The sequence below is a fragment of the Molossus molossus genome, unplaced genomic scaffold (genome assembly GCF_014108415.1).
Source record: "Molossus molossus isolate mMolMol1 unplaced genomic scaffold, mMolMol1.p scaffold_m16_p_12, whole genome shotgun sequence".
Taxonomy (NCBI): domain Eukaryota; kingdom Metazoa; phylum Chordata; class Mammalia; order Chiroptera; family Molossidae; genus Molossus; species Molossus molossus.
Window position 1 is genome coordinate 61727342 of NW_023425347.1, and position 24373 is coordinate 61751714.

Consider the following 24373-nt stretch of genomic DNA (forward strand, 5'->3'; position numbering starts at 1 on the left):
GCTGTGTCCGGAGCTGCCTTCCGCCAGACGCCCCAGTAATGCGCCAGGTACTTCCTTTCCCCGCCAGTCCCCTTCTTCACTGTCTCTTTGCACTTTAAGAAAGGCAGTTTCAAGGTCCAGCTTAATTTTTAGGAGGCCAGATGTAAATATTGCATTGCCCAAGGATTTGTGGAGACATCGCACCTCCGTGCACTTCAAAGGGAAGCTTAACTTTCATGATAAGGTCTAAGCATTTCCCTCCACCCTCTGACCTTCTGGACAACCTGAGGGCCCTCCTGAAATGGTAACTGGGGGAAGGAGGCCATTAGCTGCTAGACTGAGGCCCAGCTTGGAGTAATGAGAGGCGGTATTTTAATCATTATAGGGACAAACCCTCAGAGCAGCACCTGTTCCTCTCTTGGATCAAAGCCTTGTGCCCATCAAGACCTTCGCACCCCAGATCTCGGAGGGCAGGGGCTTCGTGTTGGAATGATGATGAGGCTTCACGGAGTTCCACTCAAAACAGGAATGCTCACTTCCTTTAAAAAGCCCCCCAAATATCTGGCTCTGGCTTAGCCTAGACAAAAAAGAAAAAGAAAAGAAAAAACGTACACCCAGAAGAAAGCTGCTATCTTTGCAAGCTGAATTTGATTTCATGGTACAGTCTAGACATAGCGAAGAATTCAGGTCTCTCCATAGAGTCTCTCCAACCCGTGCAAAGGCAGAATAAATACTCTTTAAAAGAATAGAAGAGACTGTATAACGAAGGAATATGTCTAGTATTTAGAAAGCACCCCGTCAACTGGCAGGTAGTATACATATAATCTAGAGCTGAGCTATTCAATATAGTAGCCATTAGCCACAGGTGGCTCTTGAAATCGGACTTAATTAGGACTGAATCAAATTTAAGGTTTCCTTTGTCGGTCGCACTAGCCACACAGTACCCACAATGCAGCTCTCGGCGACCATCTGGACAGCGCAGCTATGGGGCTCCGTCATCACAGAAAGTCCTATCCCACAGGCCTGCCCTGGGGGGAAACCAGTTATTAACACCAGTGTCCGTTCCCCAATCTCAGCCCCTCCTCCCCACCCTCCATGGTTCTTCAGTTCCGACGCAGGTTTTCCTGTCTCTCTGCCAAGAAGTGGGACAGTGGCTGTTGACTCTTGGCCAAGGTGATAGAGACCATGAACTCCTAGACACCCCGGAGGGAATCAGTCTTCAGTAGCATGTGTCTTCCCTGTGAAATCACTCACCACACAAAGGCACGTGCATTCACTGGGTGCCTTCGTAACACCCACTTTGGTGCAGTTACAGATCACTGAAGTTAGTCCATTTCTTCTGAGCTTTCTAAATGGATCATCCAATTCCTTCTTTTGCAGCATTGGCCTGAGTTTTCAGTTGAGACCTAGAAGCCATGTGTCTTCCCTGCTCCAGTCCTTCCCACCCCACCCCCAAGCTAGAATGGTTACGTATCCTGGTTTACACAGAGCTTCAAGAGAGCAGGGGCTGACCCGTTATTCATCTGTGTAGCTCCGGTGTCTAGCCAGGACACAGCCTGGAGGGAGCGCCCAGTGAATGTTTGTTGAAGAAATTAATTAGTCAATCACATAATCAATCAAGATGCCTTCAGTTTTCCTGGTAGGATTTTCACTAATTATTCCTGCAGAGAGTCCATTCCCCAGCACAGTGATTAACAAATCTGGCTGAACATTAGAATTACCTGGGGAGCTTTTAAAACCTGCGGATGCCAGGGCCCGCCCCAGACGAATAGAATCCAAGTCTCTGCTGGCCGGGCTCAGGCGTCACCAGTGGTTTTGAACAAGCTCACGCACAGGACCGCACTGCAGTCCGGGGAGAACGCCAAGGCAGGGTCTGATTTGGAGGCATCAGGAAGTTAACATCTTTTTTCTTCACCCCAAGCCCCGCCTCATCCACCTGTCCCTTTTGCTGCAAGAGTAGCATGAATTTGGTCTTAATAGTCACCCTACTCAGTTATGGGACAATAGTGTCCCCACTGCTCGAAAAAGAGATTATGGGAAGATAACAAATTCCCCGTGGAAGCTTTATTTTAATATCTTCATGAAGATTCGGGCTAGAACCATGTGGAAACAAAACGGGAGGATCTCTTCCCTTCAGTCCTCCCTGGAAATGTAACTTGCGAGTGCACGTTGATGTCAGGCGGCCTTTTTAAGGCAGAGGACAAAGTGCATGCTGCGACAGTGAGTGGGGAAAACATCCGTAAGAAGAGGAGGCTTGGCGATAAATGCACTAAAACTCTGGTGGTAACTGTAGTAAAGCAAGGGTTGGGGGTGTGGGGAGACCAGAGACGGGATTGCAGGTCCCGTCCATGGGAAGCGGCTGGAGGAGGTGCACAGCTGGATGAATGCGGTGCCCTGGGTGTCATCGAAGGCTGCCCCGCACAGGACAAATAGCCCCGAGAGACCACTGAGCTAGGTCAGCACAGGAAGGAAACCCAGGCGCCAGGGACAAAGGGTCCGTATGGGAAGAAGATGATCAGGCCAGACTGTAGCCAGACGTGAGCCGAGAGGGAGCAGTTGGGGTCAAGAATGGACAGGGGTTCAGAAGGAAGGCCAAGAAGTATTGGGCCTCCTTTGACACAGGGTCCGGCCTGTGCTGGCAGGCAAGAGTGTCCTCTAAAGAAGGGCTTCCGGCAAGATATGTGTTTCTTCTTTCTCTTTCTTTTTTCCAACTGTTACATAATACTAGTTGTCTGACATTAAACACTGTATGTCTGTGCATTGCAAAAACGAGCCAAAAGAAATAGGATGAAAAGTTACTAATAATAACTACTATTTATTAAGCATCTACTATGTGCCAAACAACAAACAAGACTTTGCACACACATCTCACTTAATCCTCTCAGATGATGTCATCATTATTATCCCCACTTTCAAAGTGAGAAACTGAGGCTAATTGACTTGTTCAGGGTCACACGGCCAGCCCGTGACACAGCCGTGAGTCGTTGTGCATCTGAGTGACTCCAAAGACGTGCATTGGCTCGCATGTATTTGGTCTCAAGCTCCACCTGGATTTGTGAAATGACCTCATCACACCTCAGCTCCACACCTCACCGAAGGCCACCTCTTTTGTCACCAGGAAAGTGACAGGCTCACACCAGCACTGGTGAGCCTCACGCATTTTCATTAGGTGGTGGGGGTTTTTATGAGACTCTACCACAGGCTGTTTTTCAAATTTATTTAATTCATCCATCATGCTCTGGAGCCATTTGCTTTTTTTATATTGGACAGATGTAATGAGATTTTGGACACTAAAAAATGTTTTTATTAAAAGTTATGACCCAGAGCTAGTTGGTAGGGCCTGTGCCATAAATCCCTAGAAGTGAGCGAATTTATAAAGGATGTAGCGACATCACCTTAACCTTTCCGGCCACTCCATAGATTACGGGATCACTTAAACTAATATTGCCTCCCTACCTCTCCCCACCTCTGGCCAAATAATAATAATAATTGATCTGATGTGGTTGTTTCTCCTCTGCTCTTAGCCACAATTGACTCTCGGGTCCCCAAAGCCTGTTGGAAGCAAGCGGTTGCTGGCAGAATTTGCTGCGTTGGGCACGTGGGTGCTCTGGCTCTGCTCCGCAGCCTTGTACCTGGGACCGAGTGATGGCAAGTCATGTTTGCTACAGAGTAAAAGTGGCTTCTGACAAATGAGTATTAGGAGGTTATCTGGTGATGGTTTCTCCATTCCTCTATTGCCACTATGCTCAGTAGGAAATGATATAATTATTTCTGTTTGTGCATCATAATTTACTTTAATGTCAGTATTACCCGATTTATATCAATGTTATACTGCTTGGAAATCATCCAAAGAATAATTAGCTCGTAATATAGACCAAAATATGGTCATATATCTATAGATAGATATTCTATGTTATGTATTGTAAATATTACTGTTGCGACTTTGTTCGATTAGCACTTATAAGCTGAGCCCCGGGAGTGTGCGACGGTGGGCATCAGTTCAACACAGACGGCAGGAGAGTTGCAGTGGAGAAGTCTGTCATTCACAGGCCCTGGGGGAGGGACCACCCGGGAAGGTCAAGGCAATGGTGCAGGAGAGGCAGCAGGACCCGGGGTACTTGCCTTTCCTGGGGCCCGTGAAGTGCCTGGGTTCTCTGGGCTAAACCTGGATTGGGCAAGTCAAACCAAAAAAGCAGAGTTTTGGTAAGATTCGAAGGGCTCCTCTCTCAGAGGTGTGAGGGGCAGGAAGCCTGGGAGGTGGGCAGACTGCTCACCACAGGGTCATCTCAGGACTGCAAGCCGTTTTCTGGGCATGCCTCCCTGGAGGGGCTGCTGGTGTCAGTTCAAGGCCCCTGCAGGCCGCTTGGCCACACAAACTGGATGCTGAGACAGCAGTATTTTGGAATAGTTTAGCGAAACGCTTGGCAGTTGTACACAACAAAATAAATAAAAAATTACAATTGGATCTGGTCAACAGCCAGCTGCTTTTAAAACAGCTGCTTTTCAAACATGCCTCGTTCATCTGTCTGGGGCACGACTGTGCATCAGATCCTCTGGGAGCTCTGGGGAGTCACCGTAAACACAGCCTGGTCCCTGCTTCAGGAAGCCCACCGGGATCCGCACAGATGACGGGCTGTTACCCTCGGAGGAGGAGTTTCAACTCAGACGATCAGGGGAAGCTTCAGGGAAGAGGTGGCCTTTCCGCTGGGTTCGAGAAACTGGCTGAGCTTTGAGCTTGCAGGGTGAGGGGAAGAGCGTTTCAGGCAGAGGGGACAGCGGGCTCAAAAGTGCTTATAAAAGTAGCTGTCTGTGCGGCTGGCGTGGCTCTGGTTGAGTGTCGACCCAGGCACCGGAAGGTCGCCGATTTGATGCCCAGGTTGTGGGCCAGATCCCCAGTGGGGGGCATGCAGGAGGCGGCTAATCGCTGTTCTCTCTCACTGATGTTTCTCTCTTTCTCCCCCTCTCCCTTTCTCTTTCTCTGAAATCAATAAAGGGAAAAAAATTAAAAAAAAAAAAAACTGGCTATTTACAGTCTTCTCTGAAGACCTTGGTTTGGCTAAAGCACAAAACGTCTGTGTCTTTTAAACCAAACGCCTCAAGGGTAAACATTATGCTCTTACCTGTTGCCACTGTTGAGACTGGCCGGGTCATGTCTGTCATTTCCGGAAGATGAACTTGAAACTCCCAAACTTCCTGTCTCTGTATCTGCCGGTCAGGCCATGTTTGATCACCTGCTTGGGCTGGGGGCTCCTGCCAGGGTTTTCACAGCGCGTGGGCGACAGCTCCCGCCCTGGACCACGGGAGGGAGCACAAACCACAGATACCGTCTTCATACCACTCATTAATCCATGTCATGTGTGTGTCATTCACTTCATCCTCATTCATCACCCCTTCCGCTTCCAGAATGGCCATCCGCTGGAGGATTTTGAAGAACGCTTTGCCGCGGCCACTCCGGTAAGCATGAGAGTCCCTGTCTGGCGAGCCATTTTGTGTCATGGCCACACCGTTCATTTCATGCTCACGAGTCATGCCTTGTGCTTCCAGAACAGAAACCTGCCTGGGGACTTTGATGAGATGTTTGAGGCAACGAAGGTAAGGCCTCCAGGCTCTCGTCAAGTGAGGGTCATGCTGGTCATTGTCCTGCATTCCATAGTGTCATCCAGCCTGTGTGAATGGTAGGCCCTGTGCTCGACTCCTGGTGGGCCACACAGTAGGGTCAAATAGTAACTGTGTGTGTGCGCGCATGCGTGTGTGTGTGACAGAGGGTGTGTTGGAGAGGAAGTGACGCTCTACTGATTCATTCAACAAATATTCTTCAAGCTCCTAACACGTCCCAGGCATTCTGATAAATGGCTGCAGGTGTAATAGAGAGGAAGCAGCTCAGAGTATAACAGGGCAACACTGCATAGCATAGGATGGGAGAAGCTAGGGGGGGTGGCGGGAGGAGGAGGTAAGGCAGGATAGCCTGCTGAAGTGTAGCTAGCAGTACAGTGCTGTGAGGATTCAGACATTCAGACACGGGAACAGAATGTGCCGAGTGCACCGTGGGGAATAAAAGGCATGCGAGACTGCTATTCAGTCAGCATACCCTGGAGTAGATGTATTGGTTGACAACCAATATTTATACAGATTGGCTGATATATGGGCCAGTGAATATGATCACCCCTGAGCACAGGGAATTTGGGAGGCTTCTAGGAGTTTCTAACCTTGGCTGCAAATGAGAATCACCAGGAGAGCTTGTAAAGTTTGAGGTACTAGGCTGTACTTCAAACCAGCTAATTCAGAATCTCCTGGGGTGTGAACGAGGCATCGATATTTCCCCCCTGGCGATGTCAGTGTGCAGCCAAGGTTGAGAACCACTGAAATAAAAACATCACATAAGCTGTTCTAGGTAGTGCGATGGGATGCAAATTGAGTTAGGAAACATTTCCCAGAGAAGGGGGGAGTCCACTAATTTGTGTTCTAAAGGATGAGTGGAAAGACAATGGGGGAAGGAATGAGTGTTCTAGGTAGGAGGGAAAGTATGTGCAAAGGCCCTGAGGTGGCCTTTCCTTTTATAACCCACATGCTTCCCTGATCCGTGGCACTTCCCTAAGTCTATAGGCTTGTCTTTCCATCAGATAGCCAGCCTAGGAGAGTAGGAATGGGAATGTGTCTTATTCTTTCCCCTACTGTATCCCCTGTTCTTGGCACAGTAGCTGATGTACAGTAGGGTCTCCACACTTTTCCTAAATGAAGGGGCTCCTGATGCCAAAACATAGGCAGTGGGTCTGTGATACTTGGTTTGGGGGTCAGTCAGGACATCTCAGCCTCCAGCAGTGGTGCCTTCAGAATTTCTCTGTAGGAGGAGCCTAGGACTCTACTTGAAAGAAGGAGCAGGAGACTACCCTTGCAGCAGCGGTTATGTAACACTTCCGACATCCTTGTGAAAGCATCACTAGTTCGTAGTACCGGAGAATGGCTGGGAGGGACCGGCGTGATGGAGATGTTGAGGAGCTCCTCATCACACCCACGCTGCTCCCCAGCCCCCTCTCTGGCCTTGGCAACTGCCGTGTCACCTTGGAAAATGCCCAGAGCCTAAAGAAGTGGCAGAGTCGGCTGTCAGCTGCCACATCTCTCTTAATCTGAAGACATCTGAAGTGTTAGTAATGCAAAGGCAAGTAGGTGTCTTGAGCTGGCCTTCCACATGGCGTCTTCAGACGGACATGACTCACGACAGACCTTGTAGGAGCTCGACATCTGGTTAGTGGTTCGGTGGAGCTGGACTCCCCCAGGGAGCGAGGCTCCCCAAGGCTCTGTAAGGGGATAGAGACATGAGGTGCTGCTTGGTGTGCTGGTCAAGTCCAGCTGCTGTTCGCTAACTGGTCGGAGGCAAGTCACTTACCCTCCTGGTCTCAGCCCACCTGCCAAGTGCAGACAGTGAGAGGGACACCTGTGCCGCCGACCTCGCAGGGCCCCGGGAGCGCCGGACATGACGACGTCCTGCCAAGTGGACTGCAAGGTGTTTTACAAATGAGGATGGCTAGTTGTATTCTCGTCTGGCCTTTAAACGATTCTTTACGACAATCTTATTCGATGGAACATAGCTTATTAGCCTACACATAAAAGGCCCAGGGTTAACCTGAGGAGGGAAGTTGTTAAAATAGGCATTATTCCAGATTCTCCATCATATGATCCTCCAATATGGTTATTAGAAGTATTTTTAATGATAGGGCCTAAGGATCCATTTTTCCTCTAACATTTAATTTAACTCAAGGTTCTATTTAAACAGCAAGTCCAGTGGGATAAAATAACAATCTATGTTTGATGCCTCCGAATGTTTTTCTCGTTTAATCCTTGAGTGAAACCATCAGACGGGGGCCATGTCTTCAGCTCACGAAGGCTGTTTTAACAGGTGTATTCAAGGAGAAAACCAGCCAGTGAATTGTAGATATGATGTTAGTAAAAGTGTGCCACGAGTTCAACGCATTTGCAGTGTAAACTGTGTAACTTAACTATTAACTTCATTTCCCTATTTTCCTACCACCGGAAATAGCTGTGGACCATTTGAAAAGCCTCGGGGTCCAAGTGCGAGGAAGCCCAGAAGCGTCGTTTGAGTTCAATAGGATTATTACTTATATGATTTTGGGAGTAAGTCTAACGGATTCGCATGGTTTCACTGAAAAATATACAATATTGGAAACAAGCTAAAAACAAGAAGTAGTTAGGGTCCAGCCAGACTTGGGAGAGCACCCTGCAGGCTGGCCACCACGTCCCACCTCCTAACTCGGGACCGTTATCCCTGGGAGAGAATCAGGTTAGCACAGAGGGGGCAGGGAAGACTGAAATGCACCACCTCCCACCACAGCCTGGCCCCTGTCTGTCCTCTGGTCTCCTCTCCTGCTTCTTTTTCCACCCTCACGCAGGTTCCCCCAAACTGCTTATGTGCCCAGCTGCTCAGACAGTGCCAGGCCTCTGTCCTCTTCGCTCACGTATCCCGTCTGCCTGGGTTGCCCCTCCTCTTCTCGGATGCCTGGCTAACTGCTCCTCTTCTTAAGGATTCAGATCGGAGCTGTTTCTTTCAGAAAACCCTCATTAAGCTTCTTTGCCCAAAGCTGGCTGGGTCCTTGCTAGGTGCCCCTGCAGCGCCCATAGGGCCCTCTGTGGCTATTCCTGCCTTATTACCTGGAAATTCTCTCTGTCTATGGATTGTCCCCACCAGACTGGAAGCTCCCTGCAGATAGGAACTTGGCATTTCTCACTGTTATGTTCCCAGCACCCAGCACAGTGCCTGGCACCTAACACTCGTTCAGTGTATATGTATGTGTATATGTATATGTATATGTATATGTATATGTATATGTATATGTATATGTATATGGAAAAACCACCGTGCAGCTAGGAGGGGATTAATCGTACAGGGCCCTGCTTTAACTGGGCACCGTTGTTCCATCTGAATGCTTAAAAGGAAGAGTTGAAAGTGAGTTAGCCAGGCTAAGCTTCTTTCAGCCTAAAGAGCCGTTTGTACCTTTCAAACCAGGCTTAGCCAGACTTCAAAGAAAATCCTGCTGTGAATATTGTCAATAAATCTGCAAAGAAGATTTGTCCAGGCGGGGGAACTGTAGCTCTGAGGACTGGCAGAGATGGGAAGTGGTAGAACCCAAATGTGTGCCCAGGTGAGGGACCTTGTCCAGCCACCAGAGCTCACTGCCCGTCAGTCGGAGAGACACCTCCTTCCTCCCTGTGAATTGCAGAGGTCCAGATGCATGGTAGGCAGGCCGTGCTCCCTGCCCTTTCTCTTGAGTGGTGTTTTCAGGTTCCCCCAATTAGAAGTGTAAACTCCAGAGGGTCAGAGAGTGTTTCTCTTTACTGGGCAGGTTTGCACAAAGCATATGATCATATACTTTTGTCTGGCCACTGGAATCCAGGCTGCAGACTCCCTCCACTCTCTGAAGCTGGGAGAGTATGCAGACTCATTTCTAAGTGTCTCTTACAGGGTTTCTGCCTCAGCTACGGCTGGCGTTGCTCAGACACTCCTGCATGATGGATGGGGAGTCTAGATGATACGATGTCTGCAGCGATGGAGTTCTAGGAGTGATTAATGGTGTATACGCGGGGCTGTTTTGGATGCCCTTCCTGGTATTAAATGATATGTTTTCTTTTCCTCCAACTACATTTTTTATTCTCAAGACAGACTCGTTCAGGGACTGTCACCTGACTACATACTCTATGTGCAGAAAATTCAAGTCTTAGCCTGGTGACCTTGAGGTCACCCCCACGAGGCTCGGTTTATTCATCTGTAAAAATGGGGATGTCTACCTCTCAGGGTCATTGTTATTGGGAGCATGGAGGGAGAGGTGGCCACGAAGGCATGTCTTACTATACTTAGCATGTGAAAGGTGTTTTGTACATGTGGATACACGCATGAAAGGAAAACCAGCGATCAGACTGCTTTCTTGCCTTGTCTCCCGGAGAAGAGGGTGCTGCATCGATGGGGAAGACGTGTGAATGGTATTAGCGTTGCTTATGGGAGGTGGCCAAGCCCAGATCGCCTGGACTGAGCCCAGATAAACAGCCAGAGGCACTGAAGCAAGAACTGATTCTGGCCACATCCCAGATGCCGTCTTGTCATGAGGTATAGCAATGACCCAGGGGCTGATTGTCGATGTAGGTATGTTGACAAGAGAAATAGGGTGCTGTCCTCATAAGATGCTGTTTCAAGCAGTGCCCAGCAGCAGCAGCTGTCCCTATGGTGACATCATTATCTTTTGTGTCTTTTCAGGCTGTGACCCAATTAGAACTCTTTGGGGATATGTCCACCCCTCCTGATATAACCTCTCCCCCCGTAAGTATGCACTGCCCTCGGAGCCCCGCATCCCTCCCCTTCCCTCTCCAGTCCCCCAGGGGCAAGAACATGGGCTTTGGGGAACAAGCCTGCCAGTGGATCTGAGCTGCGACTCCTTCAAGCTGTGTGAATTGTGCAAAATAACTCGTAATTCTAAATCCCAATTTCCTAGGCTGCTTTTTAAAGGAATTGTACTGGTTTCTATTTTGAGGAACAAATCAGAGGATGCGTTAGCAGTCACAGGTCCCCTGGGGACTGGCTGGTGTGCCGGGCAGTGGAGAGAGACATGAATGGTCTGTGGCCGCGGCCTGCAAGGCGCACGTGGTCTAGGGGGAATATGGGCAAGAAACTCAACAGGACAGCAAACGCCGTGAGCCATGAGGCACCTACCCAGCCCGCACTGCCCAGTGGTCAGCCCAGTGAAGGAAGCATCTTCTCCCCACCCCTTCCCGCCCTTTCCTCTCTCCCTCTTCTTTTTCATTCCCCTCCTCTTCCAACCTGCCTGCTGGCTCTACTGAGCTTCTCACAAAGCTTTGGATTCCCAGCTCCAGGCTCAGCCAGGGCATCCCAGCCATTGCTCGCACAGAAACAGACTGTAGGAAGTCCTCATTTGAGAATGAAAAGAAGAAGAAAAAAAGAATTAAAACCAAAACCAAAAAGAAACCCGGTGCTTTGAGATCTGGATGCATTCAAAGGCCACCCTGCAGCCACTGCAAACAGAGCCAGCCTAGATGGCCCCTTCAGCTTCTCACCCCCACTCCTCACTCCCTGGAGGTGGGTGGGGAGCATCAGCCACAGCTGCACCAGCTGTAGCTGCTGGGAGGGGGCAGCTCCCCTGGGCACTTTGCAGTTGTGCAAACCGAGGGATGGTGCTATGGTTCATTGGCGAGATGCGCCTCACAGAGAAAAGGCTATAACCTCACCACTGAGGACAGATGGCATGAGACCCTGCTGCCCACAGCTGCCGCCAGGGAATCTGGGCACAGCTGTTCTGTTCCCAACACCTGATGTCCAGAGCAGCTGTGGAGGAGGGGACAGCAGCTCCTGTCTCCAGGGAAGCTGGACACCTCTAGCAAGTCTCACTGCCTCCTCGTTCCCCGGATGGAGCAGCTGTGTCCTGGGCACTGGGAATCTCAGAAGCATGGGGCTGTAAAGCTAGAGAGGCCTGGAGAGATCTAACCTTCTCCCCTTCATTATACAGATGAGCAGACTGAGTCCCACAGAGGGCACATGACTCACCCAAGGTCACTCAGGGGAAAAGAGAATGATGTCGATTATGTTTAAAAGTGCTTAATGCAGCATCTCATGGCTGTGTTTCTGGCTCTGACCCCAAGTGCAGTCCAAATGGATGTTTAATTATCCTCAGAACAGGGCCACTCTTCCCACAAGCTGCTCGTCTAAAAATGGCCTTGTCTAACGGCCATGGTTCCAGGGTTAATTGCTTGCTCTAGTCTATCCCCAGAGGGGGAAAATAAAAATAGTTTGTCATCAAACACACATACTTTGTAGGCAGAGGGCCTCTGTAAATAGGTAGGGATCTTTGAAAAGAAACTGCACAGGGATGGTTTTCATTCAGGGCTGGTCACCTTATCCCCCAGTTCCCACACAGACCTTTCTGGAACTCCAGCATGGGCCTGTAGAGTTTACAGCTCAGGCATCTTAAAGTTATCTTCTTGAAAATATTTACTTCTTGCAAGTGAAAATTCAGGCAAAATTCTGGAAGGCACCAGGATACAAGGACCTCTGCTCCAGGTGCTAAGCTTTATTTGTTCATTTAGTCAACAAATGTTTATTGGCTGTGTGTGTTTTTTTAACTTTTTTTTCCTTTATTGATTTTAGAGACAGAGGAAGGGAGAGGGAGGAGAGAGAAACATCGATGAGAGAGAACATCAATTGGCCGCCTCCTGCATACCCCACTGGGGATTGGGCCCACAACCTGGGCATGTGTCCTGATCAAAAGTCAAACTGTTGACCTCTTGGTACAGGGGTCACCGCTCAACTACTGCACCACACAGACCAGGCTATTGGCTGTGTTTTAAGTGACAAGCCCTGAGCTGGGCACACAGTGGGTTCTGAATGGTGTATGTCATTTGGAACTGATCATGTCTGAAGGAGGAAAGCCAGAAGTTATGGAATAATTTGAAGGCCTGAAAACACCCCTAAGGGCTAGGGACTCATTTGCTGAGCACCAACTGTATGCCTCAGCGTGGTGCTAAGTGATTTGAACGCCTGCTCTCATTTAATCCTCACAGCAGCTCTTGAAAAAGGTATCACTTTGCCCATTTTACAGATAATCTATGTAACCAGCTCATGGTTTGCACACCACCTAAGTGGTCTGGACCCTGGCTTGCTTCTGCAGCATCCCTCTACACACGCACATACACACGCACACGCACGCATGCACGCGCACACACGCACTTTGCATTGCTGCCTCTCATCCTTGATGAACAGGTCTCCCAGGAGCCTCACGCACCCTCCGCCTTTCTCTGTCTGACAGACTCCTGCAACTCCAGGTGATGCCTTTATCCCGTCTTCATCTCAGACCCTTCCGGCGAGTGCAGACATGTTTGGCTCTGTACCTTTCGGCACGGCTGCTGTACCCTCAGGTAAGCCTCTTCCACCGGCTTCCTTTGGAGGAAGGGTTGACTGAACCAGCTGCCACGTTACACCAGCGCACCTGTGGAACCACCGTTGTCTCCTTGTAACTCTTCAGGTGACCTTGAGAAGCTGCCATGGGGGTGTGGGGGTGGCGTCGTTTACCAAGGTCTGGTGTGCTGCTGGCTGGGGCTCAGTGATGGCTTTCACCTGGCGTGGGCACGTGTCCGGGTTACTGAGGTGTACAGCTTTGGGGAGCTCGGTGCACACACGGCCGTGCTAATCCGTGCAGGGCCATTTCTCCCCGTCCGTCTCAGCCAGAGAAGAAAAGGTGGCACGTGGTGAGTGGGTAAGTCAGTTCTCCAAAGGTCTCTTGAGTTCTGATTGATAGACATGATCTGCTTCATTTGGGAGAGATTCCAGGAGGGAGCAGTTCCCCGTACAAGAAACCGAAGGGACAGAACAAACTGCTTCAAGTGAATTGGGAGGCTGATAGGGCTCTTAGTAGTTTAGAAAGTGCTTGTTCTGTTTTGCAAATATTCTTTGAAATGCATATACTACTTTCGCAACAGGGTAAAAATACATAGTAACAGTATTGCCGGTGGGTTACAAATCAGCGGAAGCCCAGGCGTCTCGTTGCCATGGCATCAGGCACTCCATGGGGTTGTAACCTCCTCGGACACAGCCAAAGGTGGTATTAGTTCTGCTTCTTGCATGCAGGGGAGACTTAAAGAATGTTTGCTTTCTTCACCTACATATTTGAAATTTTTAGCTTCATCTGTCTTTTTCTACTTTGTTCTTATAAATAGGAGATCAAGTTTAAATATTCTACAATACAAATCTTGCATTTTTTCTATAAACAATTACTTTTAATTACACAATGTTAGAAGCAAATTCTTGCCACCAAATATAAACCTTGTTGTTATTCAAAGTGAATTAAACATGTTCACCCTGTTCTGAAATAGTTACACTTATTCCTCATGAGCCCAGGGACCACTATGAACTTTTAGAAGCAACAAAGGTTGGTGGCCACTGGATCTGCTTACAAATTAGGAAATGAAGAAGCCTAGAAATGGATTCAGCTGCTAAGTTTCCCAATGGTATCTGTTTTATCCTTCTTTAAAATGGGACAGTGGTGATGCATACTTCTCCTTACCTAAAACGGATCTTTAAATGTCCTCGGGGATCCTGTGTGTCATTTTAAATAAGAATGACAGCTTTCTATCAGGCACACCAGCTTCCTGTGCCTCGGGCTTGTGCTCCGGATACCCAGGCTTTGTCCTCATTATCTGATTCATGAAGATATGCTGGGACGGGTGTGGGAACTCTAGGCACTAAACTCCCCAATCTGTAGGCATGTTCGTTCCACAGATGTCGGCCCAGTGCCCACTGTGCTCCAGGCGCCATTCTCGGTGCCTGGGTGTGTCAGTGAATACAACAGACACAGACCCTGCCTGCAGAGAGCTTACTTCTAGAAGGGAGACAAGCAGCAGTATAAAAATAACTTAGGTAGCTAGTTAGAAAATGATGAGTGGTACGGACAGATCAAAAACGTAGAGCAGGGTAGGGGGCTTTGGAGCGGGTGAAGGGCAGGTGTAAGTAGAGGCTGTGATCAGGAGGGGCTTGTGCACGGATGAGCCATGAACAGACTGGGAGGCCAGGCGAGAGTCCAGAAGGTATCAGGGTGAAGAGTACGCTGGGGTGAGGAGGGATGACCTGGCCCCTCCCAGCCTCCGTTCCCTTCCCAGTAAGTGAGAGGGTAGGACTGGGCGCCACTGCACTTGTCTTCCAGCCCTAACATTTGATGAAAAGCACCTGAGGACCTGAGGTGCCAGGCACGTGCTGCCCTGGGCCCGTTCCCCAGCCTCTGCCAGATGCGGGCTGTGAAGGCCTAGATTTTATTCTTGCTGGTTGCCCGGCCATGTTGCACACTATGGACAAGCCATTTCTGCACATCCAAATTGGTTTTTTTTTTCAGCTGCTAAGAAAAAGAAAAGCTTCCTAGTTTTAGAGTGTAAATCTAAAGTCAATTTTAATTAGCATGTTTTTGCTTTCTTACTCTACTCAGAATACGGTGAGGAACAGAACTAAGCTTCAGTTGGTGTTCGACGGTATGCCCTCCCTCCTGCAGCTATTGGGTCTCTGTCTCCCTGCCCTGATCACAGCCCAGTGACAGGTGGCGTGTGCCCCATAGTGGACAGGCTGAGGGAGGCTTTTGCAGCCAGCGGGCCGGGTTTGAAACCTGGCTCAGCCATTTATTTATAAGCTTTAGACCTATGGGCAGATGACTTAACCTGTGCGACCCAGAGCTACTTCATCTTTAAAAGTGAATTGAAAATAATACTTACCTTGAACAGTAGCATAAGGATTAAATGAAAAGTTTAGTGCCTTGCAGTATGCTGGTATTTTGTAGATGCTTCATGTAAAAAATGCGTTCATTATCATCACCCTGTTTTCTGCAATAGAAAAAGAATGTGTCTTGTCTTGCCTATATTATTTTCTTTTATCTTCTTGGAATGTCTTTTTTTTTTTTTATCCTCACCCGAAGGTATTTTTTCATTTTTTATACAGATAGAGTGGCAGGGAAAGAGAGGAAGGGAGAGAGAGAGAGAAACATCGATGTGAAGGGACATATCGAGTGGCTGCCACCCGCACGACCAACCAGGGCCGGGGACAAACTGCAACCGAAGCACGTGCCCTTAGCGGGAACCGAACCCGGGTCTCTCTGTACCGCAGGCCGACGCTCTAACCGCTGAGCCAAAATGGCCAGGGCTGGAATGTCTTTAAAAAAAAAAAAAATACATCTAATAAAGTTTAGGTCTTTGGCCTCCTGACTGCGCATGGCAGAGCTGGCCTGGGGGCCTGGGGGGCCTGGGGGGCCTGGAGAGTGTAGGCCCCACCACTAGCCAGCTGTGTAATACTCAGCTCAGTCTCTTCTGGGTCTCGGAAACTTACTGTAGGTCATGGATAAGGATTCCACCTCGTGGTGCTGTTCTGAGCATTGCACACGTTCATACTTGCAGCAAGATGTTGAAAGCCGTTGACGCCTAAGCGTTTCCCTCAGTGCACACTCCCCCGGTGTCTGCCCGCGGTTCACCAGGAGCCCCAGCTCTGCTACCCGCACTCTGTGTAGCTGCGTCAAACCTCCCTCACGCAGCTGCAGTTTCTCTACAAACCTAAGCTCCACGAGGGTGAGGATTTTTTTTTTAACAGTTTCGCTCCTCACTGCATCTCCAGAGACTAAAACAGAGCTGGCACCAAGCAGGAATATTTTTTAAAGAATGAATCAATCAGTCAATCAAATGAAATAATGTAGATAAGAGACACCATGCAAGTTCTATGTATGTTGGGGGAGTCCCTTAGTTTCAGTATTTTTCTTACCCTTTAGTCTGATTTTTTTTTTTTCTTTTTGCAAATAATGAGTGTGTCCCCAGGTACTAGCATCTGGTTTCTAAACTGCAATTTTCAACACCTTTTAAAAATCTAACTGCAAGGGAGCAATGCAGGTGTTCCCCTTCACTGCACAGCAAGGAGGGTTATGATTGATCTGAACTCCATGGCACCAACAGATGCTCCTTGGCACCTCGTCCCCTCGCCGTAGAACGTTCATGAGTAAACAGTTACTGAGCTGTTATGTGGCTACAGTGGCAGCCACCAAAAGGCTTCCTGTGTTCAGGGCTACCACAGCCCTGCCACTGAGGTGTCCCGTCAGATGCTCTGTGGCCACAGAACTAGGCTACAGGAACCGCCCCCACAGGAAAAGCAAATGAGACCTGCAAGTTCACAGACATGATACCCAATTACCCTGTGCTGCCTATTTTTCCTGTTGAATATTGTACTTTGGTCTGAAACAGATGGCATGAAGCCACAGAGACATGCTAATAGCTCTCTCCAGAAAAGTGTGCACAGCCCATCTGTTGGTTCCTTGTAGGAAAAAAAAATGATAAGAGTGGGGGAGAAAAAACCCTGCCACCAACAGTAGCTTCATCAGAGGTTAGAGCACGTGCAGACCTTGGACTTTACTTGCACACTTGGGAAAACGCAGTGAAGCTGTTTGTTCTACTGTGACTCATTCACCTGTGTACAGAGCCTTTGCCAGTCTCGAGCACTTACGGAGCAGCTGCCGTGTGCCCAGAACTGTGCTGCACGCAGAGTGGGGAGAGGGAGAGAGGAAATGGGGGACTTCTCCTAGCAGGTGGCTTCTAGTCCAATGAGGGTGGTCTCTAGTCTAACCGGGTAATTGCAAGGCAGTGTGCCAAGTGCCCCGAGAGATGACCACGAGGACGGTGGAAGCTCAGGGAAGGAGAAGCAACGAGCCTAAAGGTCAGGGAAGGTGTGCGGAAGAGGTGATGCTGACTGAGTTTCGAAGAGCAGAGAAGGGGCAGCCACACGAAGACGTGGAGATGGCTTTCTAGGCAGACGGACAGCAGAGCAAGAGAGAGCAGGTTGAGGGTTGCTTACAGCGGCTGGAGGAAAAGACGTCAGTGGGAAAAATAGTTGAAAATAGGGATGAAGAGGTGGCGAGGGGGCTGATCCCCCAAAGGCTCATAAGCCAAGCTAAGGCACCTGAGCCTAATACTCAAGAAAATGAAGCCCTGTATTTGCATTTTAGAACAGCCCTCTGGGGGCAACAAGGAGGGAAGAAAGGAAGCAAAGCAAAAAATAGGCTGGGGAGGCTGACGCCGTCCATCGCTCACCAAGATGGGCACCAGGGTAGATGAAGGTCAGGAGCAGCTCTCCACTCTGAGTCGGTGCTGTCCTTTCTGTAACAAATACTGGTAGCATTGTTAAATGAAGTTCATAGATGATATATCCCATCTATACAGCTTTTAAAAGATCAATATACTTCCCTCACAGTAACATAAGGAGGAAATAAAAGAAAGCTAATTTATAACAAAACTGTATGCATTCTAATAAGGAAACTCCCAGGCACAGCCGCAGCCACACTAGAAGACATACTAAGCAGGCGGGTGTGTATACTTAGAAATATGATCGCCACTGATACGGGAGTGTCATGTTGGCCCAAACACCCCCTGCAGGGTTTCTGTTGGGGACCGTGGCTTTCCAAATGGGTGGACAACTCTTGATGGTATTGGAAACAAAACAAAATTACAGTCTTCCTTCAGTGTACACAGCTGTCACATTCCTCGAAAATTAAGTGCATAACCATTGCGCCAAGAAAGTTTGGATTTCTGTGTGATGCAAAGTCCACCTATACTCAAATGATCAGAAACAGAAAGTAGGATAATTTTTTGTTCTCATTGATCTCACACCTCAACGGATGTGTGGTACCAATGCTCTTGGCCTCTGTGATGCCCATAGTGCCACCTACCCAAGTTATGACAACCAAAATACACCCCACAGATTTCCTCATCGTCCCCTAGGGGGCGGTAGCGCTCCCACAGAACCATCGAGCCCCGTCCAAGTAAGTCAGAAGGTAAGAACAAAGGAGCAGTTCTTAGTCTGTCGGTAGGTTCAAGTCCCGATGTTATTATATGATAGGCAAGGCAGCAGGCAGAGTCCTGCTTACTGTCATTAGCAAGTTCCAAGCCTGAAATCTCAGCAGCAACGCCTCTTTCATCCCTTTTATTCCGGTGCGCTAGGACTAAGGTGGTCCTTTCAGGATATTGTCTATTTTGTTCGTTGATGTCCCTGCCTCACTCCATAAAAGCACTTAACACTGTTCCGTTAATCAAGACGAACTTGTCCCTGAATCCTGTCTCGGCCCCCTGGAGTGTCTCTCACCTTGCAAGGCAATGACCTGGCTTTCGGTGTTGGCTCCATCCCTTACCAGTCGAAGGACAGGTGGGTCTGAGATGGGGGCACCTGATTTCTCTGGGCTCACAGAGTCGCTGGCATGACCGTGCCATGGCCAGTGCCATGGCGCCTGCCTGTCCTCCTGTGGAAATCGCTCTGATACCCCGCACCCACTCCCCCTCTTTTCCTGGCCGCACGGCTTGGTGCCTGCGGACTCCTTCGGCAGCGTGAAAAGGCTTGCCTTGAGGGGCCAGGCGAAGCTAGCTTCTCTCTCTGCGGCCCGGTCAGCTGTGTCCCAGGCCCACTGTGCTAAAACGTTCGACGGCCAGACCAGGTGCACGGACTGCTCGTGGCAGAGATCGGCCTTGTCTGTCTGGGGGGACAGTAAGGTGCTGGGGAAGATCGCGGACAGAGGACCTCCGCTCAGATCCTGACCCCACTTCGCGCCAGCTGTGTGACCCTGAGCGAGGCACTTTTCCTGTCTGCGCACCCCTCCCCTCACCCCTAAACGAGAGAGTACCTCCTCCTCAGGGATTCTGTGAAATGTAAGCGCTGACGCGGTACCAGCACAGTGTGAGCATCTAGTAAGGGGAAGTATTAGTGTTACTGTCGTTACTGTCGAAAGTGCTTGTGCTCCTTTCCAAGTAACTACCTCCCCCCAAAGAACATCACGGCAATTACCACGGTAACGCGTGAGAGGGCACCTCTCGGGTGTTCACGGCGCCCGCGGGGGCTGCTGTACTAGGTGCACCTGAGTAGACAGTAACCTACATTTTTTAATCCCCAAAATGGGCATAATGCTAATTCGGAAATGTGGACTAGCACCTCCAGCTGCCACTGGCTGCGCGTCTCTCGTAGTCCCGCACGCTATGAAGTACATGTCGGAGGCCCTGATTCAAATCATCCTAGTCGCCAACACTTACTGAATGTTCACTCTGTCGGGGGTAGCACTTCACGCCTTAAATATATCAACTGGGTCTTTAAACCACCCCACCGAGGGAGAAGGTACTGTGTGCCCGTTTTACAGACAAGGACAGAGAGGTTCGGAAGCTCCCTGAGCTCTCCCCAGACTCCACAAATAGGAAGTGGCATCGGGATGTTCACCTTGGCGTCTACAACTCCCACATTCCCGTTTCTGTTCACTTCGCACACGGCTTTGATGCTGGGAAGGAAGATGTTAACACCCGGCTTTACAACAAAGAGTCCAAGCCGTTGAGAAGGCCCCAGACCTAGCAAAGAGGGGAGGCAAGATTCAACCCCAGATGTGCCCGGTGCCTAGACCTCTGGAGGCTCTAGGACGTCAGAGACCTCGACCAACTGGAGCAGTGTTACTGTCATCGCCCAGATGTGCGCCTGGCTTGCTCCCTCACTGCAATTAGTTTCTGCTCACGGGTCACCTCCGCAGAGAGGTTTCCCAAGACCACAGGCTCCGTGAGTGCAGGGGCGTGTGCCTTAGTTTTCCTTCTTCCCCAGCCTGACACTTAGTACCTGGCCCAGTGCTCTGTTGCCGACCCCCTGACTCCATGCGCTATTCTTTCCCGGGATGCCTGACTCTCCTCTTTCACCTTCCAGGTTATGTTGCCATGGGCGCCGTCCTCCCATCCTTCTGGGGCCAGCAGCCCCTCGTCCAGCAGCAGATCGCCATGGGTGCCCAGCCACCAGTCGCTCAGGTGATGCCGGGGGCTCAGCCCATCGCCTGGGGCCAGCCAGGTCTCTTCCCGGCCACGCAGCAGCCCTGGCCAGCTGTGGCCGGGCAGTTTCCGCCAGCCGCCTTCATGCCCACACAAACTGTCATGCCTTTGCCAGCCGCCATGTTCCAAGGTCCCCTCACCCCCCTTGCAACCGTCCCAGCCACTGGTGACTCGACCAGGTCAAGTCCACAGACCGACAAGCCCAGGCAGAAAATGGGGAAAGAGATGTTTAAGGATTTCCAGATGGCCCAGCCTCCGCCGGTGCCCTCCCGCAAACCCGACCAACCCTCCCTCACCTGTACCTCAGAGGCCTTCTCCAGTTACTTCAACAAGGTCGGGGTGGCACAGGACACAGATGACTGTGATGACTTTGACATCTCCCAGTTGAATTTGACCCCTGTGACTTCTACCACGCCATCGACCAACTCACGTGAGTGCCCCTCATAAACCCAGCGAGAGGGAGGCGTTGTTGGGGTCGAGAACTCACCTTAGTACCAGTCACCGGGACTCTGTGTTTATATCACCCTACTACTCATAATAGCTACTAGTTATTAGGTACCAGTTATAGTGTACATACCTCCCCACGTGCTTTATATTTGTTCTTTTTATACTTACAATAATGAGACAAGTTTTGACAAGTTCTGTTAGACTTCTTCGACAGATAATGAAAGTGAGACTCGACGACAAAGAGAAGAGACAAAGAGGTAGAACTGAACTGAAGTCTGTTGTCTCTCTGCCAGTCACCCTGCCTCTTAGGTTTCTGTCCATGTGCTCATCCATTCGTTCATTCGCTCACTCATTCATTCACTTATGTATACCCCCGCAATGACACACACATTTCTGTATGGTTCATTGAAATAAACACGAATGATGTATGTGAGTTAAGAAAAGGTTTAGGAGCAAGGATAAAAAATTACAAACGTAAGATCAGGAGAAAACTTAGGGCAGAGATATAGCAACCATAGGGCCTCCTACAACTGGTACAACTGAAGCCAGATTCTGACTCAGAGCTCAGGCTAGTCCGAGAGAAAAAAAATGAAGACACAGCAGGAAGCTTGGGACTGGGCACCTGGACAGCAGCTTTATTGCTTACTCGTTTTGTGCTGATGTGCAAGTCATTTTATTGCTAGGAGCCTGGATTTCCCCATCTATCTTCGGCTCAGGGTGATGAGATGGATGCAGGGTACATGCACTAGACCATTATACAGTGTACCTCACAGAGTCTGAAGTGGTTTTATCATTGCTATTGCATATTGAGCGATTTTGTGCAGAGCTCTGGGCCAGGGTTCTCATCTCGACCCCTCCCCCACAAGCTGTCTTTGGACGTGTGTGCGACTTCTCTAGGCCCCAGCTGTGCCGAGGGTAAAATAAGTGATGAGCAGGGCACCCCATGCCTGTTCTGACACTCCGTGGTGCTAGCCCAGCTCCCTTTTCTACGGCAAATATCTGGAAAACCAGAAGCGTGCCGCCCCTCGGAGTCCAGATACACTTGAACACACATGTGCTTGGTCGACACTGTTCGGGGCGGGTGACTGGCGGTTCATCCTGTGCCTTGACAATTGATAAAGGGAAAGGAAAGGTTCATGGAGCAATGAATTTGGCATTTTCATTACTGTCACAGATGACACGGATCACTGCTCGGCCAATACCATGAATTGTCAAAAAAAAAAGTCTCATGTTAACATAATTAGATAGTGTCATTTTGGCCAGATTCGGGATGCTGTTCTGAAAACAAATGCCTTCCATGTGCATCAGCAGCCTGCTTCCGCGAGGGCCAGATGATCTCCAGAGTGGGGGCATCTCTGTTCAATGAAGAATCATGAATAAAAATGAAATGCTGAAGAAATGACAGGCATGCATAAACAAGCGAGCATCTTTTGAAAACGAGTATTTCTCTTTTGGTGGGCCGGCTGCAGGTAGCAGAGGGAAGTCCTCTGAGGACAGGGACCGTGTCTTCATCACGCCTACACCTCTCGTGCTCTGGCCTAGCATCTAGAACGGGGAGGCACTGGGGAGGGTCCAGAGGATGAAGCAAACCAAACAAAGGCCACTCATGTTATACTTCTGCTCCCTAGTCATGACCCAAATGACTCCGCATAAGGCCAGAAGTCCCCTGGGAGCGAAATAGCCCAGAGTTAGAGGTATTCCGCTAAGCCTTTGACAGGGTAAACACTTGCGTACATGAACTACTAGTTAGACTCCCTGTTGCTTTCATCCCATAGGTATGACTGGACACCTCTCAGAATCGGCAGCTCAGCTGGAGTTCTTAGCCCTTAGTGAGCAATAAACCACGTCAAATACAATTCAGGATCGAATTGCACTGATAATTCATGAGCATCCACAAGTTAATCAGGGTGTTTCCATATAGCCTATCTCACTTAAACCCACTCTGACTAGTTCGTTCCATAATCATCTCATGAAACACAGCGGGCTTCCTTCTAAATTAGAGAAAAACGTCATATTTTATTTTATTTATATTTATTTTTGAATCCTCACCCGAGGATATTTTCCCCATTGATTTCCAGAGAGAGTGGCAGGGAGGGGCGGAGGGGAAGGAGAGAGAGAAACATTGATGTGAAGTAAGCACTTCAGTTGGTTGCCTCCCGCACAACCCCATCCAGGGCTGGGGATAGAACCTACAACCCAGGTGCGTGCCCTTGAGCAGGAATCGAACCCGCGACCCTTTGGTCCACGGGCTGCCACTCTAACCACTGAGCACACCAGCCAGGGACATGTATTTTGTTTTAAAGAGAATGAGTGAAACCAGCCTTTCTGTCCTCTTCTTCATCAGCATCATCTTTCAGACGTTTCTCATGGAGGTCAGTCAGACCCACAGTAAGCCTCACACAGAAAAGCACAGCTGAGCAGACTGTTAAACCCAGGGCCCTAGTTTCATAGCCCTGTCAATTCTGAGAAGGTCACTTCACCTCCTTTTCAGGAGGAAAAAGACAAAACAACGGCAGCGTTTATGTTAGAGCATATTGAATACAGCGGTGCCTAGCCTGTGTCTAGCTTGCTGGCACGCCACTAACTGCATCGTTATTCTAAATACAGGTCCCTCACGGCAAAAGGGACTCCAGGGTCTATATTCATTCACCATCTGATAAGCGGCCAGATTATGTACAATTCTCAAAAGTCAAGGTAGGGGGTTCTCATCAATGGCATTTGAAATTCCGCTACTAACTCAGGCCGTGCTACCCCTCCCTTGGTCTGAGCCAGTCAGTGACTGGCATTTTCAATGGCAAATTGGAAATTTTAGGAGGAAGGGTAGTGTCACATGGCATGTTTTTTATAAACCTCTGGAAAAAATGCGACAGGAAAATGCGGGAATGTCGGGACAGAAAAAGCATGTCCTTACAGGATGAGGAACACGGTACTAGCTGGGACCTTGCCATCGGTACGGCCGTTTCCCAGGCCACTCAGACACTCCTCAGCACGAGCCCATCAAATGCCTACCATGGGTCAGCACGTGAAGCCGGGTTCCCCCAGGTGCCAGCCGTGGGGCCTGGAGCAATTTGCCCACCTTCACTCGCTTATCATGTCATCGTGATAACCCCACTCCGGAGAGGCTTCGTGAGGGCTACGGATGCTGTTCGTAAAGTTTCTGACAGATAGAAGGCATTCAATCAATGTGTATTACTGTCCTCTGATCTGTATATTCTTATTGAATAAGTGTATGATGTTAAGAAGGAGAGAAGAAAAACAGTGTGGTTCTCAATTGGAGTGTGCGGAAACACCGAGTCTCTGATGCATTAGGTCTAGAGTGGGGTCCAAAATTTTTGCATTTCTGACAAATGCCCAGATGTGGCTGATGCCGCTCATTCAGGGATCGTCCCTTGAGAACCACCGATCATGTCATTGGTGAGGACCAGCTCCTTCCTGACTGTCAAGAATGTGAGATACATGGAACAGACTGACAGCTGTCAGAGGGGAGAGGGGAGGGAAGATTGGATGAAGGAAGGTGAAGGAACTAGCCAAAGAGCATATATGCATGACCCTTAGACACAGACACCAGTGTGGTGATAGC

General features: G+C 49.4%; 1 protein-coding gene across 1 annotated transcript in view; it reads left to right on the forward strand.

The window, feature by feature from the left end:
* DAB1 (DAB adaptor protein 1) overlaps positions 1-24373 on the forward strand; it is a 274589-nt gene that overhangs the window by 240453 nt on the left and 9763 nt on the right. Inside the window, exons 11-15 of the mRNA XM_036255869.1 lie at positions 5383-5433; positions 5524-5571; positions 10241-10303; positions 12801-12909; positions 20228-20776. Coding sequence (XP_036111762.1) covers positions 5383-5433; positions 5524-5571; positions 10241-10303; positions 12801-12909; positions 20228-20776 — 820 coding nt within the window. The remainder of the gene's footprint in view (positions 1-5382; positions 5434-5523; positions 5572-10240; positions 10304-12800; positions 12910-20227; positions 20777-24373) is intronic.